The sequence below is a fragment of the Diadema setosum genome, chromosome 15, assembly GCF_964275005.1.
Source record: "Diadema setosum chromosome 15, eeDiaSeto1, whole genome shotgun sequence".
Taxonomy (NCBI): domain Eukaryota; kingdom Metazoa; phylum Echinodermata; class Echinoidea; order Diadematoida; family Diadematidae; genus Diadema; species Diadema setosum.
In genome coordinates this window covers 36,137,919-36,159,238 of record NC_092699.1, presented here as the reverse complement: position 1 = coordinate 36,159,238, position 21,320 = coordinate 36,137,919, and the positions used below count along the sequence as shown (strand labels likewise).

The window sequence follows — 21,320 nt, the reverse complement described above, 5'->3', positions numbered from 1 at the left end:
CTCTGTTGGGGGTATCTGTTTGGATATCTCACTGGAACATTTGCGCTGTACAAGCAAGTGAAGCCGTGGCGGCGCCGCCGCCACGGCTATTTAATACCAGGCACACAACTCCATGGGGATTTTGCATGCACGCATTTTCCAGTAGAGACTGTCGCCATGATCACGTGATGACTTGAGTGCGATGCGCGTGATAAGATGGCGGTGCGGTGGCTTCAAAGCTGCTGTATAACTGTGTAAGGGCCTGTGAGATATCCAGATACAATGTAGTAATTACCTCCTGTAGAGATCAATGAACCGGTCGGTTTCGGGTCCGAGAACCCGAAAAGTCGAGTTCTGAGCTCCCGTCTGCTCTACTTCTCTGGTCTAAGAAGGCAGGAAGGCGAGACAGATGTTGCTACTTCGACCTCCTTGAGATCATTAGGTGCAAGGAGAGATAATCACTATGAGATCTCGTCTTTTTACCTTTAATTTTCATTATTACGTGGATTGTGTGTTTTATTCAGCCTATAGAAAAGGAGGTGTTCGTTATCTAAAAATCATTATTTTCTCAAAATGGGTGTTTCGGTCGATAAACCAACCAAAGGCAACTACTTTTTTCCCAAATACGTATTATTTCTATTGTATTTATCTGAATTATGGGGTGTGTTATTTGCGGTAGACACGTAACCGAGACAAATTGATGCCAGTGCACACACATACACGCACACACACACACACACACGCACACACACACACATCACATAATTACAACAAAAAGTACATACATTATTTATGTGTACGTATGAAAGTTTGATCGCAAAATGGGCTGTTAAAAGCATTACTTCTAAGCATTTTAAAGTAAGTCCTTCATCAGATAGAGCAAAACAAAACCTTTTAAGTAATAACTCACAACAAGGAATTTCCTGAAGTTATGATTGAGAATATACAATAATTATTTTCTTATCACTTCCGTTGTTGTTTTAGCAGCTTTAATTGCAAACATCTCAACTTGACAAGAATAGAGTCAATTCATTTTGCCATCGAACTCTTCATTTATTACATGTCATACACACACGCACACACACACACACACACGTCACATACATGTATTACTATATAACAGTATATATATATATATATATATATATATATATATATATATAGACATTGTATATTTATTGTATCTGTTCATATACTGTATATAGATATGTATAACTACGTGTATATACAAATACATATTTGTATATATGAATATTAATTCGTGAACATGTTCACGTTGTCATATTTATTTAACCACATTTGCTGACATCACAGCCAACATGGAAGACTTTGGGCTAAGAATTGATTTTTTGTCTCTTTTTGCTTGTTTTCTTTGGGTGTCTTTTATTACAATATCCAGTCTGATTACCAATTATACAATTCTGTCATGTGTACAAATGGGACAAATATGTACAAGTGGGTTAAATCATGAAATTTTGCTCATCAAGCCCAACCGCATTTCACACCGGCCTTTCATTCATGAAAATTATCCTACATTGCCGCGCCTATTAATGCTTATATGATTGCAATGTCAATGGCATGATGATATAGCAATAACAACAACAGAAGTTAATATTCTTATTATTGGGAAAAATAATAATCTTAATCTACGTGTAAACAATGGTTATTACCTATTGCACAAAATAATGGTCAAAGGCTTGCCAAGAAGCTCTCTTCATTCCGATGAGAGGGTTTATGGTTAATATTTTTGGTACAAGCTACTTTGTACAATGTTGTAACAAGACCCAACTAAGCTAAGACTTGTAGGAAGTTACGAGTTTTAGTTCAATATTTACGAATAAAAGAGTGTAAATGGCGGGATATCGCTTTATTGGCTGAATTGCACCTATTATATGAAATTAAATTAAATGAAATAAAATTTATCATTTATTTAATTACGATTCATTTCATTTTAGTTCATACATCATAAGTGCAGTTCAGCCAAAAATCAACATTTCGCAGAGTTCCTCCCATACATTTGAAATAAAATGCAAAACCAACTTTACAGTTTACATCGCGGATACCTGCATAGGGTGTTTAAAGGGATGGTACAGTATTGGTGGAAATGAGAATTGGGCTTCTAAGTTTTTGCAAGATACCAAGAAAACACTTATGATATAGTACAGAGCATACCATTTTAAGAGGAATTCAAAGTTTATTTGATGAAAATCGGGTTTGGAATGACTGAAACATCCAAAAAATAAAGTAAAACAAAGCGATTATAATAAAGTGTTCATCCCACACTTTATCAGAATCGCTCTTTTTTTTTTTTGAATATCTCAGCCATTTCAAAAAAAAAAAATTCATGAAATAAACGTTGAATTCCCCATAGAATTACATGTTTCTTCATATTTCATAAGAGGTTTCTCATTATCTCACCAAAAAAAAAAAAAAAAATGTTAGAAACCTGAAATTAGGTCTCAACCAAAACTATAGGATCCCTTTAAGTTTGTTTGTTTGTTTGTTTTTTGGCACATCAACGCTTTCATTAAATGTTCAGCGTCTCTGTATTCCCCCCCCCCCCACACACACACACAACACCCGTCATTCTAACGTCAGTACTTCTCATTTTGCACATTTTCTTGCTTTTGAAGAAAATGTATGAAACGATACATTAATTTTTATCAATTTTAGATACTTAGGATTGAAACTGCTGAACACAAAACAAAATAGGCCTAATTATAATATATGTGATGATTTTGATTACATCATAAACATTTCTTGCCATGTGAGGTCAGTGCATGACAGGATATCATTGAAAAGATTTATCTAATTTTGTTTATGTTTTATCGTTTCGGCACTTTTGTGTCTGCCACCAATAAAAGCAACATGTTGCGATCAACAAAGAGAAAGAGAGATAAGGAACCCACAAAATAGAATATAAGCATAGAATAGAACATACAATATTCGAATTTTATGTTACGATAAAAATTGTTGTATTTAAGTAACATTGTACACCATTCTGTTATATCTTCAGCAAAATTTCAAAACTTCTTTCAGAATCTGTCGTTTAAAAAAGAGATAGTTCTATGATTCAATGTAGAAAATTGAGCAGAATTCTTTTAAACCAGGTTTAGAATTCCATGCGATTTTGACCAACAACATAATCAATAGGATTATTAATGCATCATAACCCTAAGAGCATTTAGGGCTCCACATTGTCGATTTGGTTTTTGATTTTTTTTTCACTTCCTCTAGATATGTATTAAAGATTTTAAACGTCAATTAGATAAATTTACTTAATCAAAAGGTAATTTCATAAACTTCCCTAATTCTATCGAATTTTGATCAAGTTTTTATTGCTGCGCTGATCAGATTTTATTCTTTATTTTCAGAATGATTTTTAGATGGACCAGATTTTCTCTTTAAGAGAAAGCCAGCCCTTTACATTATTGATTATGGTCACCACACAGAGCGATTCTCTTTTAATTCGACAATCCTTTCCCCGGGCGAATATTATAATTGTCAACGCAATAGAAGACGTTGTTCAGGAATAAGGGAGGACTCTGAATTAAGATCGATTCGTTGGTGCGTGTTGCTCTCTTGGTAAGTTATGGTTAGGTATACAATGTATTTCCCATTCCTTTTCTCAAAGGAATCGTATTTGGCATGCAGATTCGCAAAATATTGCATCCGAATTGACTAGCGAAGCAACACCGCCATCATCGCCAGAAAAGTGAAAACAATAAAAGAAGATGGCGCCGTCTGTACTCCTCGGCCTCGTCCATCACCTATACGAAAAACAACACAAAGACAAAGTTTGAATAAATTAAAGTGATATTTCGCATTACAATGACTTATTCATTTGCTCTAGTTTTAAGAACTCTTATTGAGTTAGTATACTGACCCTGTCCTCCACTGCTAGAATCAAAGTCACACAGAGTCATTCAAATTCAAAACAGACTCATTCGACAATAGAAACAAGTTGATATCTCATGGATAATGGCACAAGTCCTAATTTCAGTAATTTATGAAGTAATGATGTATTGGGAATGTCTCTCAGAATAGTTCACAGACAATATAAACTCACGCCCGGGTAGCCAACGTTTAATGTGCAATGTATTGTACACACTCTGAAGGTTTTTTAAACTTTTTTTTTTTCAACAGTATTCGCCGTATAACGGAAAACCAAATGGTGCAGCTAATTAATTGGCAAATTGCTCTTCATCGATGTAAATACATTGTATACACTAATTATTTAGTGTTCTTGTCGTATATCCGTGATAAAACTCACGGGTATACAGACTAGGGCTGAACTCAAACCGATGACCTCCTGACAGGTGTATCCTCAATACAGAGCTTCCGTCCGATTGCCAATTATGGTTCTGATCCCTTCCAGCAAAGGGTACTACGTATTTATTCAAATAATGATTCTTGCGCCGAGTTGTTTTTATTGCAACTGATTGACAAATTATCAAAATCTTTAATTTGAATAAAAAACATATAATCTTAATGAAACTGTCTAATTTTGACCAGCAGAGGGCACCACACTACTTACCATGCTGAGCAGAATTTGCGTCCTCATCTGTTGATGACTTCACATTGTAAAGAGAGATAGTGCCACTTGCCGCCCCTCCTACCATAAGTTTGGCTGGCTTTCCGTTGGCAGCAGGTATGAATCTGGGACGTGCAGGGGTCAAATCAGTATAATTTCACTCAATCTCATCTTTTCTGCTTTATTTGTAACTTAATTAATTACCATGAAACTTTAGCAGAGCAGGCATAGAAGTACAATCATGTTTGAGATTTATTAATCTTTTTTGAGGGGGTAGGGACCTTCTTCTGGAAAAAAGAAAACAACTACCAATCAGACAAAACATGAATTAGACGTAAGTAGCCTAACACATGAAAATATCACAGAAAACTGCATTTTTTCAGCACAGACACAATTCAACTTTCTTCCATTGGAGCAAAGAATGGTACCTAAGGGGGGGTCACCGTGCATCCCCCCCCCCCAGGACTCCTCGAAACTTACATTTTCAGGATCCTCATGACATACTAAAACATAATCAAGATGTTAACAGGAACGAAAAGTGGCTGTTCTAGGTGAAATTTAATGTATTCTATTGTTTTTCATAATTTCTTATGTATTTCTTTGTTTTTCAACTTTTTCAACTTTTGTTTTTTCTTTGTTTTTCTATTGGAAATTGTCACTGACCACTTTTCTACCATAATTAGCACGAAACTAATCAATGAAAGTGATTAATTGTAAAAATAATCAGGTTTTCATGACTTTCATGACAGAGCACTGTTTTCCATAGGAAATGTACACAAAAGCACAAAATTGTGCCCGTTTTGGGACGACATTCCGTTACAAAAATGGGCGTGACTTCGCAAAAGTATACGCAGATGTTGCAAATTTGGTCTCAAAAGTTGTGCGAGACTTTAACCAAACAAAGTCAAGAAGCGTCGCGACAGATTTATAGCGCGAAACTTCGAGGGGGGGGGGGGGGATCCCCCACCCCCCGTCCTTATGTATGTATGTAATATATGATATGTGCTTACATGTAGGGCCTACATAGTAGGGTACCTAAGGGGGGAGGGGGTCACCGTGCACCCCCAGGACTCCTCAAAACTTACTTGACTTTGTTTTGTTCAAGTCTCACGCAACTTTCGAGACCATATTTGCAACTTCCCCGCATACTTTTGCGAAGTCACGCCCATTTTTGTAACGGAATGTCGTCCCAAAACGGGCACAATTTTGTGCTTCTGTATACATTTCCTATGGAAAACAGTGCTCTGTCATGAAAGTCATGAAAACCTGATTATTTTTGCAATTAATCACTTTCATTGATTAGTTTTGTGCTAATTATGGTAGAAAAGTGGTCAGTGACAATTTCCAATAGAAAAACAAAGAAAAAACAAAAGTTGAAAAAGTTGAAAAACAAAGGAATACATAAGAAATTATGAAAAACAATAGAATACATTAAATTTCACCTAGAACAGCCACTTTTCGCTCCTGTTAACATCTTGATTATGTTTTGGTATGTCATGAGGATCCTGAAAATGTAAGTTTCGAGGAGTCCTGGGGGGGATGCAGGGTGACCCCCCCTTAGGTACCCGACTATAAAGGGTCCATTTAGCTCTTCTCGTTCAGTCAAAGAATTTAGACGATTTATTATTTCAAAAAATACATAAAAAGATACTACGTGTAGATTGTCAGAAGAGATGAATGTATCACACATGTGCATCCCAAGCTCTGAAAGACTAGAGGTATAAGGAGAAAAGAGCGCCCGCGCACACACACACACACAAACAGGCACTCAAACAAACAAACAAATTACACTACAAAAAGTCTGGTGCTAAATAGAAACACTGGGCTGGTGCTGATTTCCGGTGCTCATTTATGGTGTTAGTTTAACACCTTCCGGTGTCATTTAAAAATATGAATTTTTTTTTATAGTTTCTTAGTTACTGTTCTTCTTGTTGATGTTAAAATATGCATTTTTTTAAATAGTTTCTTAGTTACTATTCTTCTTGTTGATGTTTAACCTCAACAAAAGATGATCAAGAATTTTCCGACAAAGTGATTGAATTTTGGAAAGTAACACCAGTTAGTGTGGTCCCCTATTGAAGCTGGACGGGTGTTATACCATTGACAATAACACAAGCAATATCAAATCAGCACCATGCAATGTCATTGTTGAATCAACATCAGTGTCAAAAATATCACCAGCTGGAGTGTTAATTTAACACCACGAAGTACCAGGTGAATACTTTTCAAAACCATCACAACCAAGACAACATACTTTCTTCACCTGTATAGGTGTGGTCCTCTATTGATACTTGATCGGTTTTAGATTTAACACCCATGGTGTTGATTCTAACACCGACGTTTTTGCAGTGTAACGAGGAACTTACTCGATGTCCTTGGGATCCAGATCCCCGAGTCGGCGCTCCCTGAAGAGTTTTTCGAAGGTCCGATTCGTCCAGCCGTGTTTGTTGAGGGATTCAAAGCTGGCCTGCCCGTTCTCATTTACCTTGTAAATAGCGATCACCGAGGCGCGGTCGACCCCCACAAAGAGCACGGTCTCTCCGTCGATCGTCCCGACCTCGATGGTCTCACATTCCGGTCCCTGTCGAGAATTCGCAAACACGCCTTCGTTACCAACTTCAGGAGCAACAACAGTAATATGGGTAAGACGAGCAGTTACAGATATAGTAATAATAACAGTTTTCATGATAATCAGTCAAAATCATGAAAATCGAGATAATAATGTTATTCACATTTTCTCTGTTTTTTGGCAATCATGATAATGACGACGACGACGATGATGATAATAATAATAATGATAATAATATCAATAATAATAATAATGATCGATAACAATAACAATAATTAGCAGAATACGAATAACGATAATAAAATAACAACAAAAATACTGATAACATTCTTGTTTTAACACCTCTCCACATTTTTATTATATTACAACATCTTTATAGTGGATTTTTTTTTTTTAATAATTGCACGCATAAACTGCATTTATTTTATGAATGATCCTTAGGGGTAGAATTTGTTGATCTGAATGCCTACAGGCAATAGTAGATGTCTTTACTTTTGTATGCCCTGACCCACATGTTGCCAGCATCTTCACCTATCATTCTTTTTTTTTTATTACCTGTACTGTGTAAAGTATGCTTTAGTTAGTATGCTCACTCTAGTTTTTGTCCTATGTTTGTAATGTTTATAATATGTGTTTGCTCTTTATTTGGTCGAATGAATAAATCAATAAACACACAAATAGATAGATAGATAGATAGATGAATAGATGAATAAATAAATAGATAAATAAATAGATAAATAGATAGATAGATAGATAGATAAATAAATAAATAAATAAATAAATAAATAATTAAATACATAAATGAATAATCTCTTCCAAATCAAAGGAGACATTCTAGCATGCATTTCATATTTTGGGGGTCACATAAAGCTTGTCCTCGCATGGAAAAAAAAAGTTCAACTACTCCGCCAGTCATTGGTATGGAGAGAGACATTGTTGACAATAGCATGACTCTCAGATGCTCTCAGACAACAGTTTAAAGACAGCGGCTGCCATGATACTTCTGAAGAGTTACAATTCAGAACACATCAACCCATCTTACAACTTGATTATTCGTCTTGTCATGCTTGTAAAGCGTCGCAGAATATCATCAGATATAGCATCCATATCGTCATGATTATTATCAAAGTTCGAATCCTTAACCGTGAGGCTGACATGCTCAGTATTCCACGACGCCCCCGCTTGGTAGATGGTAGACCGAGGATTATTTAGAGCCGCTGCGGTTACAAATCTTGACGGGAGAAATTCCCGGAGAAATAATTATTATAATACACAGGAACATGAACAGAAAGAGAAGCAAATTCAAATCAACAATTATTCATGAAATGACTAACCCTATTATCCGATCTCTTGTCGACGAGGTCACTCGGTAATTCCCTGTCCTCCTCATCTGGATACGTTTCCGAGTTGAAGACCTTCGGGAAGTACTTCATGACTTTGTGCTCGATGTCGTCGCCGCTGTCGTAAACGCGCATGAAGTCGCTGGTTCGTATGATGGAAAACCCGCGTCCTCCGAAGAAGAAAAGTTCTTCAATCTTGCCCGGCTCCGTTTCGCTAAGTCCGTCCGTTACGCTAAACTCCAAACGCCCTGCAGAACGTTGCATGAAACTGCCTTATGACACTAAACTCATTATGGAGTATACTGCATGATTAATATTGAAAAATCTTTTCCATTCTTCAGCGTTCGGTTATTTTCAATTCACAGGTGTCACTGTAAAGAGTCGTGTAAATGCTCTGGTTAAACTTTGTGAAAATTGTAATAGAGACAGTCCTCTCAGTTTGACAATACAGTAATACGATTATGATCAAGGATATGCATTTTTCTTCAAATTTGTCTCCATCTGTACAAACGGAATTTGTAAGATCGCATCTGCTGATCTACATTTTCAACAAACATGTTGAAAAAAAAGGAATCAGCGGGAACCAAACCAGCTATCTATACTGCTTTCTGGGCAGCGAGACTACCACCAGGCTATCCCTGGTTGCCAGCAGTGACACGATGAACTTGGAACAAAAACCCAAGCTCCGAAATTCCAACATTGTTATGTTAAGTAGTCCAAGTCGGACAGGACATATGAAATAAATGAAAGAGATATAATAGATATCAAGTTCGATTCGCGCTGGTTTCTTTTCTTTTTTTTGTCAGACATGTTTCTTAACAACGTAGATCTGCAGTTGCGATCTTACAAATTTCGTTTGTACAGATGGAGTCAAATTGAAGAAAATCATACCCCATATCTTCACCTCTTTGCTTATTAAACGCTTGCCTTCATGATAAAGGATAATGTGTATGCGACTTTTATAGTGTATAAATTGCAGTGCGAGGAAAGTAACTGTAATCTTATGTGTGCATGCTGAAACTCAACGACGGACTTCAAAATCTGTCAGACGCTTGTCAGAAGCAGTTATGAAAATTATAATGATCTGCATCAGAAAAGGTGATCTGTACTGCACATGCCATGAAACGGAAAATCGACGATGCTGCTGCCATTTCAGTTGCGTACTATTATTACCAGGTAGATTATGGAGAGAAAGAAAATGAGTGAGCGAATGAGAGGGAGAGAGGGAGGAAGAGGGATATATTTCCTTGCTACACTCGAATCTTACATGCATCTATTTGAACAGTTAGGCAAATATTTGCAAAATGAGATCAGCGCTGGAACGGGAATACTCATGGCATAATTTTCCAAGACTCGGCAGAATATATGTGATTTGGAGCCGAGGGTAATGTCAAACACAAGTCAACTTGAGCGCAGTGAATGTTTACGAAGTTAGATCGTTGCTATAAATAAGATGAACAGTTGCGGCATTTCGTAAACAAGACACGTTCAGTTGGATAGTCAGTCATTTGTTTTGATATAAACATTTGAGAGCGTTTTCTAAAGTAATATCGCATGTTTCAAATTCTTGTCTATTCTCCGTGCCATCCGATCTCCTTTCTCTTCATATCTTGTCAATTTCCCCTATTCCCACTGTCGTGTGATCTGCGACTCACGCTCCAGTGGGTCATTACTACCTGATCGTGTATTCTTTTTCGTATTATAATTTGCACCATGATTGAAACCATAGTCGAATCGTGGAGTAATCGTGATGATCGTATCAGATCTACTCAGGTCTTAAGGTTATTAGTAGTCGTGGCAATTGAGGCGATCATAGACAACCTTTGAATAGCCAAAAAATTTTCTACGATCAACGAGATTGCCACGATTGGCCTCAAGATCTGATGAGATCTGATACGATCACCACGATTACTCCACGACCCAGACCACGATTTCAACAGTGACGCAGACTTCATAGATAAGAAAATTCCACGATCAGCTACTAATGGACAATCGTGGCGTACGAAGCGAATTGCAAGAGAATGGAAAAGAGGCGTTACCTAGCTCGGAATCGGTGGCAAGGGATCGGCGGAGGCTTTCGGGGACGGTGCTTGCCAATTTGCCATCTGATGGAGAAACAACAGAACAATGGATTTTAAATATATGTTAAAAATGTGCGCTTTAAAGACGTATTTGAAAAGTCATTCTAAATTTTGAACTGTATAGGCTCTTGCAGGTTTTATATGAAGAGTTTGGCTGCAAAACGCCATTTTTAACTATCAAAATTAAAAGTAGGCCCATAATCATAATAGAGCAAAATAAAACAGTTCCACTGATGTGTCACCTGTTTCATAACAAGAAATATCCTTGAAGTTTGATTAGAAATATTCCATATTTACTTATCATTATTTTTTCTTTTTCTTTAGCAGTTCTAATCGCAAATACGTCAAATTGTTTTGCGATCAAATTGTTTCTGTGTATACATACAGTATTACTACACCAATAGCTATACGTGCAAATATGTAATTCCCGTAATCAAAGACGCTTTAGCGAAAAGGTTTCGAGCAAAATAATTTGACCGAGGTGTTTCTACAGCGTCATATTAACTGACTTCTGAGTAAAAAATCATCAGTTTAGTTACACGTGCAGGGTGAGCACGCATTAAAGACAAAATAGTAAATTTTCAAAAGTGACCAGAGTCCCTTTTGTGGGTCTGCGATACATTCTGTCTCTGGTGAATATTTAAATGCTGTTGCCGTTTTATCAGCCATTGCTTAGCCCCTTATGCCATATCAGCAATACTTTATATTTAACATTTCTTTCTTTTTTTCCCAGAATTATCTTAGATCCCCCAAAGACTTTTTTCTTTTTTACTTTTGAAAAGGGACTATTTCTCTCTCTTTTTTTTTTTAATGTGCGGTCGTTCATGCGTGACAAGAAAAACAAATCTCTCTCATTTTTCACACAGAAGTTAGTCAATGAATGCAGAATTACCTCTACCAAAACATTTTTCTAAAAGCCTATTCATTCAAAAGTTACATCTATTTCGATGACTGAGAGAGTTACTTGTGTGTGTTGATATATATAATTATGTTACATCTTATGCCTTTGTGTGATAGCTCACCACAGGCATGGTATGCCATGAAAACTATAATATCATATATTTCATGATACTATGATACATGATTGTGATGTTAACCATTACTCTCGTCATAAACATAATAATCATTATCATTTCTATCAATATCATCATTCTATCTTTTTTTATTATCGTCATTATTGATATGATTGATATTGATAATTTATGTTATTGATGTTTTTGTCATTGCTATTATCCTCCTTCTCACTGTCACACTTCTCAGTATCTGTTTACACATGCCATTCCATTTCGTAGATCAAAAAGGACTGAAGGATTGAAGGAAAATAAAAATGCAGGTACCGACCTCTGTAAATGTACCGGCCTCTGTCGGCATCTCCCCAGTATGAGTTGTCGAAGCGGTAGTCGAGGTCGCTGCCTTCGTCAGCAGTCGCTAGATAACCGACGCCGTTGATCTCGAAGTATTTGATGGCGTCAGGCATGTAAAAGCTCTTGATGTCGTACCCTGTCTGAAACGCGATCGCTAAGAAGTTTTTTGGGAAAAAAATCAATACAAGTCACCTTTCAGCGACAATTCATTTATTTTCCTATTTCATCTGCTCTTACGACAACAGTCGGGTTTTGATTCTTCGTTACGTCGCATAAACAAGACAGGAATATTCATAGCAATGCCGTAATTTACACGGCTTGTAGCCGAACAAAATCTTTCAAAATAATGACGATACGAAGTCTTTCCTTGGTTTCTTTCGTATGATGATCCCGAATACCATTGCTTTCAGCAGAGTCAACTAATCTGAAAACTCAACACTTAAAAGGGAACTACTCTTACTTGATGAAGCTAAATCATAATTATTCCATCATACAATGTGGTTATAGTAAATATAAATCAATTTGATATTGGGGTGATCATACTCACGAGATAGTTTGCAATGTTTTTGTATCAAATGAAGAACACCAACTGCAAGAAGGTCTTTAGCCTCGACAGTATATTTGGGGTATTTGTGACAAGATCAATTCAATTGAATTGAATTCAACTGAAATGTATCTGCTCGCTCAGTAATGACTGTGCTTACTTTCGAAATGTTCTAGAATTTTTTTTTTAATGTTTTAGAATGCTTCAAACCTTCTTGGCTGGTTAAGTTTGCATGTTTTCACCAAAGGTTCACGTCACGAGTCTCACAGCTACTTGTCGTACAGCCTACGAGTCATACTGCCCACGAGTCATACTGCCCACTAGTCATGCAGCCCAAAAGTTATAAAGCTTACGCGTCATGTTGCCAACAAGCTAGAGACTTAATAGTGAACAAGGCCCACGAGCCCAAAACGAAGTAAAATTGGCCTACGAGGTACACGGTCCAAGAGCTAGACACTGCAAATAAGGTCCAAGAGCTCGATGTTTAGTACATAATGGGTTTAACCCTTTTCGTGCCGATGAGCAAATGTGCACAAATTTGACCTATGAGCCGGTAATATGATGTGGCACGCAGAGAGTTAATTTAAGTAGAGTCGAGCTTGTGGGCCTTTTGGATGACCCCTCATCTTGTAATCAATAACAATAACGAGCAGTGCGTCACAATGCTCTTGTTTTGTTTCGTTTTTCTCACCATCATCTCTGTCGCTGGGATCCAGCTCCAGGTTAATCCATTCTTTGACACCAAGGGGGACAATCTCTGTGAAGAATTCCCTTCCTTCCGCTAGGTCGAGAATCGCGATAGCGTTGTTTTCCTGTCAAAAAGCATGGAGGCAAGGTCTTTCGAAATCAGTTGTTGTTTTCTGTCACAGTGTGTGTGTGTGTGTGTGTGTGTGTGTGTGTGTGTGTAGTATGTACACTCGCATGACTTTGTGATGAACGGTGAACGGTGAACGATGAACGGTATTGTCATGAAAGGTGTTCAAAAAAGGACAAAGTTATATTAGCCATCTGTTTCAACAGTGTTCAAAGAACAGATAATGGAAAGCGCCCAAGCTTCCCTCCATCACTTATTCTCCTTACCTCGTTTTGCTACAGATAATGCTTGACTTTACTCAAAGTTGCGGCAACTCTCATCCCTTGTACCCTTGCAACAGATTAACAAATTGCCCCACATCGACGTAAATAACCACCAAATTAATCAGTGTTTCAGTAGTAGCCATGATATAAAAAAAATAAAACAAAATCCTGAGTTTACATACTCGAGCGGGATTCGAACCGACGACCTTCTGATCTCCGGACAGGCATCTTATCCACTGGGCCACCGAGCTTCCGCCCGACAGTCAGTGCTGGGTCTAATCCTTTAATGGCTTGCAGCGGGTATTACGTCGATGTAAGGCAATTTGTCAATCACTTGCAATAAAAACAACTCGACGCAATAATTTTAGTAATTTGAATAACTAGAACCCTGATACCCCTTTCATAAACTCATCCTCCTATTATCCGCATAAGAATAATGCGGACAATTCAATAAAAAATGCGTTCACAAACTCTGAAAATAATCCGCATTATTTTTACGAGCGCCCGTTCTGAAAAAGGCGGATAATCGTCATGGTGACTGCACACCCCCCTTCTGCGGGAAAGACAGGTGACGTTTGACCGCACCCCGGCAATTATCCGCATTATTTGGGTTTGCGTTCAAAATCTCGTCCCGATGCTGCTATTATGCGGATAATAGAAGGGTCGAAATAATGCGCATTATTCTTTCCCCTCTCCGATTTTACGACCAAATGTTGCGGATATTATCCGCATTATTGAGTTTATGAAAGGGGTATTATAGGAGATTCTTGTCTTTAATACATTCGTGAAAAAAGGGGGTGTGGATAAACAATATTATCCCGCCAGGAAATACGGTCAAAGTCGGTTTATCCTCTCCTTGTGTCAAATGCCTGCCCTTCCATTCAATCCAGTTTGCGTGCAATTGTGGCAACTATATAATTATGATATATGACAGGCATATCCTCTAGTTGCCATTGATGACAACCTGAAGGTGGAAATTCTCTCTATTTTTGATATCAAGTTATGAACAGGACTGAAGTGTATATTAGGGGACAGGTATTCTATCGGTATGAGTGTTGGCCCTGGTGGGGCACGGGATTCATGACCGAAGCATCCGGCTGTCTGGGACCAGCCTGCCTCACTGGCGTCAGGTGTGGCAACCAAATGGGATCAGGGGTAAATCTTTACCTCATGCTAGCCTATGGGAGATCCATACCTGCAGGTTGACGTAAGCCACATTAGCGGTCGGGTTGATGGCGATGTACTCTGGTTCAACACTCTCGGCCAGAGTCTGGGTCGTCATGTTATTGTAATGACCGTTGTACGGGAAACGCACCCCGAGGTCAGCGTACTTTTGACGTCTGTAAGTGGATTGAAGAATAGAAAGATACATGGTACGAATTTGTAGATCGATACACAGTAACACACCGACACACGTACATACACGCTGGCATACATGCATACAGACAGACCTGGTTCAGCTACTGGTAGTGTAAATACGACAACTTTCGAACATTCAGGTATTTCGTTTGTTAAACTACAAAATTAACACAGCTTGGATTAAGTCTTAAAGGGTGTTTAGAGTTCTGGTCGATGTGAGGATTTAGCTTTTAACGTTTTGAGAGATATTCAGAAATCACTCTATGAGATGTCAAAGAGCATGCAATTCTAAGGGGTATCAAAAGTTTGTTTCTGAAAATCGGTTTTGAAATGGCTGAAATATCCAGAAACAAAGTGAAACAAAGAGATCCTAATAAAAGGCGTGGCCTGTCGCCTTTTATCATTATCACTTTTTTGGATATCTCAGCAATTTGAAAACCAATTTTCATCAAATGAACGTAGAATCCTTCCTAAAATTCTTAGAATTACATGCTCTTTCATATTTCGTAAGAGGTTTCTCATTATCTCACGTAGGAATGCTATAAACCTGAATCCTCACCTCAACCAGTACTGTACAGTCCCTTTATATTTTGCAACCCGTGTTTGAAGATGTATTCCCTATCGAAGTCCAGAATCTGCCCATGATGATAGTCTCCTCAACTTCTGTTACACTTAGATTTGCTGCATTTGTTTCTTGAATAGCAGGGACGTGACATCCAAAGTTTTTTTTTTTAAGTAAAACGACAACAGCTCGTCTTTAATCTGTATTATCAAGGACAACAGTGTTGTACATTAAATCAGTAATTTACTTGTTTCCATGAATTGTGTGTGCATTGTTCAAATGTTACTAAATAAATTTCTTTAATTTATTTTGTGTCCTATTCTTGAAAGAAAAGAGGCTACAGCAATAGAATCAAAGCAAACCAAACCAATTAGAAAGTTTCAGGAGTAAGCTTACTTCCGGTTGTAATCCGTGAAGTTGACAGACTTGACGCCGAACGCCGGCGGATCGCTCTCGTACGAGACAGTGATGATGGACACCCGACCTTCCCGGTTGAGGAAAAACTTTTCCGTGGCATCGTCACCGGCAGTTCCCTCATCGGCCGTGAGGATTCGGCTGCAATCCGGTGTGAAAGTTACCATTTCCGGGTGGCTGTTCACTGGCGGGAAAAAACCAGAACAATGGAGTTATATTATGATCCTATCTACTGAATATGGCTGACATCTTTAGTGGCTAGCAACAATGTTCTCTTATTGAAATCGCCACTGACATTACCTCACCGACACCAGATAGCCATACTTTAAACCAGTGCCAAGAGAGACAAGGCGTACAGGCATATTACGTTTTGAGGGTTCCATAACATTTGCTCCAGGAACAATTGCTCCCATGAAATCTCTGCACGCTAGGCCAAACATAAAACATACTCACAGACATAACACTAACCCTAATCCTAATCCTAATCCTCACAAACTATTAAAACCTAAAGCCCAACTCGCAAAACCCTAAAGCGATCCCTATGACCCTGGAGAAAAAGAAGATCGGAGCAATTGTCGCAGGAGATGTTGAGATCTTGTTCTTCTTGTAGAAAAACGCATGCGCAGCGCAAGTTTACGAGCAGGGATTCTTTGCTAGAGTATTAGAAATTCGCTCCAGAACTACCATCGATTTTAACATATGCTTACAATAGCTTTTAATTCACTCTTGATTTCCAAAATGAGGTAAGATTGCACGCTAACGGTATATACCTGTTGTCTCAAAGAGCCTCTCGAACTTGCCGTTCATCCGGTCATACTTCCGGTAAACGTACAAAGATCCGGGGTCCTGCGAGTCCGAACCCCGAAGGACGTATGCGACGAGTTGGCCGCAATGAGCGATGTCGTTGGCGCTGTGGGGGAGCAGGTGCTTGTAGATGATCTCGGGTTGCGTTTCTTCCGTGAAATCGATGATGTGGAGGTAATCGTCACCTAGGAAAAAGCAATGATGATAATTGTAACATCGATGATGATGATGGTAATGAGAACGACGTGCTGGTATCAAAACTATTATGTTTTTTATGGTTTCGAGCAACGTACGAAGTGCGTATATCTAGATTTCTATCGAGGGTATGACCGGTGGCGCGCAAGTTTTATTGAAAGCAATTAAAAGGTGCCCAATCTCAAGATGAATGCTAAATTATTATCATAGAATAATGATGCACCATAATCAATCACTTACATGTTTCAACTGTACGAAATAACTTTGTTTATTTAACTTTGTGTTACCATGTGTTACATTTATGTATGGAAAAAGAAACGCAGAAATGAAATAAATCAGCTATCAATCAATCAATCAATCAATCAATCAATCAATCGACAGGACTTGCACGGTCAGAAAATTGTCATATTAAAAACTCTAAACTAACTGTTTGCAATGATGACAAAACTGCACTGAACTTAGCTGCTTAGTTCACGCTGATTTGGACAGTTTGTAATTACAGGGCCCAATCAAAAGCTATGGAAATTGAAAGCTCTGTATAACTTGTCTCGCGATATCAAGGAGGTCGCAATTCAACCTTGTGAGCACGGAGCTCTGAGTGCACATTGGCACAGAAAATCCAATAGCGTTATAAACACAGTTCGTATTGCATAGTCAGGATTAACGTATCGTGCATCATACTAGGTGTTACAAAAAAAAAAAAAACATTTCCAATTTTCGATCTTAAATAGTTCGAAAACTATACATCAGATAACACTGTCAGTGATATGGGTAATAGCTGAAAAGAGTACAATTTAGTAGGAGGTAATTTGGATATGAGAGCATGAATCAGTTTCATAAAATCCATAATCAATTTTAAAGTTAAGTTCCAGATTTTTGTCACATTTGAACCCTCTGTACATAATATTGAACTTTTATACACAAGAACCAATGATGTGTATGTGAGTGTGCGCTTGCAATGACCCTGAACAATAGACATGAATACCACGAATACCACTTTTTCAATGCTCTACTGACTACCGGCTTCAGATCTCTTGCTCCAAGGCACATGGAGACCTTATTAACAATTCCTGATGGATTGCCCTGGGCACTAGTCTGAATTCATGGTAAAGGGTAAAATGCATGCACATGCATCTCGGGCTGCGTTTCTTCCGTCAAACGTAATAGGGATAAATATATCTTAATATACAAAAGATAATCACACATTTTCATATGCTTACATACACTACATTTCAGGATAAAGAAAGACTAGCTGTGATAATGGAATTTCTCATGGATACGTCATAGAGCATTCCAATCCTGGTCATTGTTCAGGGCCATTGCCAGGGTGTTAACCACAAACTCCCATACACACCAATTGACACCTGTGCAAAATTAAAATTTTGTACAGAGGGTTGAAAACAGAGCAAAATCTGAAACCTAACTTAAGAATAAATCTTAAATTTAATGAAACTTGTTTATGCTATTATTTCTAAATTACTTCCAACAAGATTGTACATTTTTCAGCTATTGTTCATGTCCATGTCAGTGTTGTCTGATATATAAAAGTGGGAAATGCTTTTTGTAACACCTAGTACAACTACATTTCAGTGAGCATCATAATGAATATCACTTTCATGATTTTCTTGATATCATTAATACTCATGATGATAATAATCTCCATACGAGTCTTATAACCACAGGCATTGGTACCACTCTAACGTCGGTACATGTACTACCACTATTTCACCGTAATGGAGTAGCTATAAAAGGAGACAATATTCTACTTGTCTCTGCACTTGATGTAATGCTTCAGTTTTGTTTGTATACTATAACAGTGATATTTCTTTATATTTTCTACCTGTAGAGCCTACACTCTTTTACAGTGTGCCGCATTCATTGTTTTTTGTTACTATAAGAATTACTATAAGAAGTAAGAAATGTATATGTTATGTTTGTCGAAAACCGAAAATCTATTTGAATTTAAACTTGAAATTCAATAGTAAGTTAGCATTTTCAGTAAGTTATAGTATAATTGTATATTAAACTTCCATAACCCAGGCATGACGACATAGGTGAACTGAGCAAAGCACGAAGTTCTGTTGCCATGGTTACAATGACAACTATTTCCACTCCGGGAGGAAACAGAGAAATTGGTGCAAACTTCCCTGTCTAATTCCAACGGAAGGAAGAACACTCCATTTTGTAGGCCAGGAGCTAGCAAGGGATGTCTTTGTCGGTATTGCTGTATGTCATTAATATTTGATTAATATTGTATTTTTAATTGATATATGTTGTATTCTTTATTTGGTATATATTTGCTTTTGTTTACCATTTTTTTCTTTGTTGAAATGTTTGAATATGTATATGCATGTACATATATGATATTTTTTCATTTTTGAAGCGCCATGAGCACTGAAAAGTGGACCTATGCGCTATACAAGTAGCCACTATTATTATTATTATTATTATTGCGCTGTTCGTATTGTTTATTAAATTGTGTTTTGCTTTTCGGTAGTGCAATGTTTGTCAAGGACCCATGCAACCCCTGCAAGTAAGGTTGATATCAATTTCTTTAGAATATTTTTGAAGACCCGGTAGCGTGGGGAAGCATGGGCGGTCCGATGAAATTGATCTTCACTCGCTGCCCACCGTGTTACATTTGAAAACCACAAATAGCATCCGTCAGCCACGTGTCAGCGAATAAATATGTGCATTGAAGCGTACGCTCATCGGCAACGTTCGACTCTAATCGAGAGTCTTCGGCTTTGTGTGTGCTTTCAGAGATAATTATAATAAAACTGTACACAGTTCATAACGGGGATTCTCGAATACATCCGAGCCGGGCCTGCCTTCTCACTACATGGTGTCCCTACGCCACTGGGTCTTCTAAACATGTGTCTTTAAGATCTATGTAGAGCATGTTACCCAACTACCAAAGTATTTTCTGACTGTAATTTTTGTAATTTTGATTTATGATTTGTGGAAGGCTGATTGGGGTTTTGTCATCATGTTTGTTTGGACAAATCAAGGTCAAATTACCATTGTCTTTTGATGTAAAAGTAGGATTTTGCTATCCAAACAGGAAGCAATCGTAGGATTAAAACAACAGAAACAAAACAGATACACACAGATATAAGAAGAGGAAGCAACGTAGGCACATAACTGGGTAACCAATCACGTGCCCACAAAGAGACCCCAGATAAAGGGTTTCGACCAATTACGGAGCATTATCATTTTGCTCAGGACTTTCTTTCACACACACACACACACACACACACACACACACACACACACACACACACACACACACACAAGCAAACTCCGTGGTTTGATCGTAAATGGAGGTAGCCTTTTGTCAAGGCCCTGTCGTGACAAAAGACTATTAAAATTAGTCACAGCTCATTATTCCGGAGGTTCGTTATTCCGAAGGCTCTTCAGTACGAAGATTCGTTATTCCGAAGGTTCGTTTTTCCGAATTTCATTTTCGGATTAACAAATCTTCGGAATAACGAACCTTCGGAATAACGCCACAAATGTTCGGATTAACGAACCCTTTTTCATTTTCGGATTAACGAACCTCTAGGTATAGGGAATTTGTGTGTTTCGGATTAACGAACCTTCGGAACAACGAACCTTCGGAATATCGAACCTTCGGAATAACGAACAGCACCCATTAAAATGGGGGGGGGGGGGGAAGGGGATGAAAGTGTGTCCTTACCGACTACGTAGGCCAGTGCATCATCGGCATCGTAGGCGAACTGCTCCATCGAGTCTGAATCGATCTTGATCTTTGCTTCGTTCAAGTAGGAGTAAGGCACGTAGATAGATGATACCTGTTCCAGGTAGAGGTAGGCCTCAGAGACAGCTGCCATCGCCAGAGCTGCCCCGAGGATCGCCGCCACCAACACTGACATTTTTCTAATCGTAGGCTGCATTGTGGGCGGGAACTCTGGAAAGGACACCAAGTGCATATATCTATGAATAAATCAATTTATTCATTATTTCATTTATTTATTTATTTATTTATTTATTTTTATTTTTGATATATTTCTATTTATTTTCTTAATCTATGTATTGTCGTTTATTTATTCATTTATCCATTCATTCAAGCATTCATTCCTTCATTCGATCATTCATCCATTCAACCATGAGTCCATTTATTCATCCATCAATTTCTTCCTTTGATTCGTTTAAATCATGTATTCTAGTAAGCCACTTATCTTTGCATACGTCTGAAAAATAATTCTATATGGTTAAAGGGATGGTACAGTATTGGTGGAGATGAGAATTGGGCTTTAACTTTTTTGCGAGATACCAAGAATACACTTGTGAAATAGTACAGAACATACCATTTTAAGAGGAATTCAAAGTTTATTTGATAAAAATCGGGTTTGGAATAGCTGAAACATCCAAAGACAAAGTAAAACAAAACGATCGTAATAAAATGTGGGTCCCACACCTTATTAGGATTGCTCTGTTTTGGATGTCTCGCCCATTTCAAAACCAATTTTCACCA

The 21,320-nt window shown here is 37.9% G+C and overlaps 1 protein-coding gene across 1 annotated transcript; it reads right to left on the bottom strand.

The window, feature by feature from the left end:
* Window positions 1-3,660: 3,660 nt before the first annotated feature.
* Window positions 3,661-20,718, bottom strand: LOC140238721 (mesenchyme-specific cell surface glycoprotein-like). The gene is made up of 11 exons (XM_072318618.1): window positions 20,523-20,718; window positions 16,594-16,812; window positions 15,806-16,007; window positions 14,684-14,828; window positions 13,103-13,223; window positions 11,845-12,021; window positions 10,462-10,527; window positions 8,417-8,670; window positions 6,880-7,094; window positions 4,517-4,638; window positions 3,661-3,749 (listed from the first exon to the last, which is right to left on the bottom strand). The coding sequence occupies exons 1-11, from the start codon at window positions 20,716-20,718 to the stop codon at window positions 3,661-3,663; spliced, it is 1,806 nt and encodes a 601-aa protein (XP_072174719.1).
* Between the last annotated feature and the right edge of the window lie 602 nt (window positions 20,719-21,320).

Excerpts from the sequence above, each read along its gene's own strand:
- LOC140238721 (XM_072318618.1), bottom strand. The coding sequence starts at position 20,718 with ATGTCAGTGTTGGTGGCGGCGATCCTCGGGGCAGCTCTGGCGATGGCA. Across the intron at positions 16,813-20,522 it reads TGCACTGGCCTACGTAGTCG|GTGACGATTACCTCCACATC; the intron begins GTAAGGACACAC and ends GCTTTTTCCTAG. Across the intron at positions 3,750-4,516 it reads CGCAAATTCTGCTCAGCATG|GTGATGGACGAGGCCGAGGA; the intron begins GTAAGTAGTGTG and ends TTTTTCGTATAG.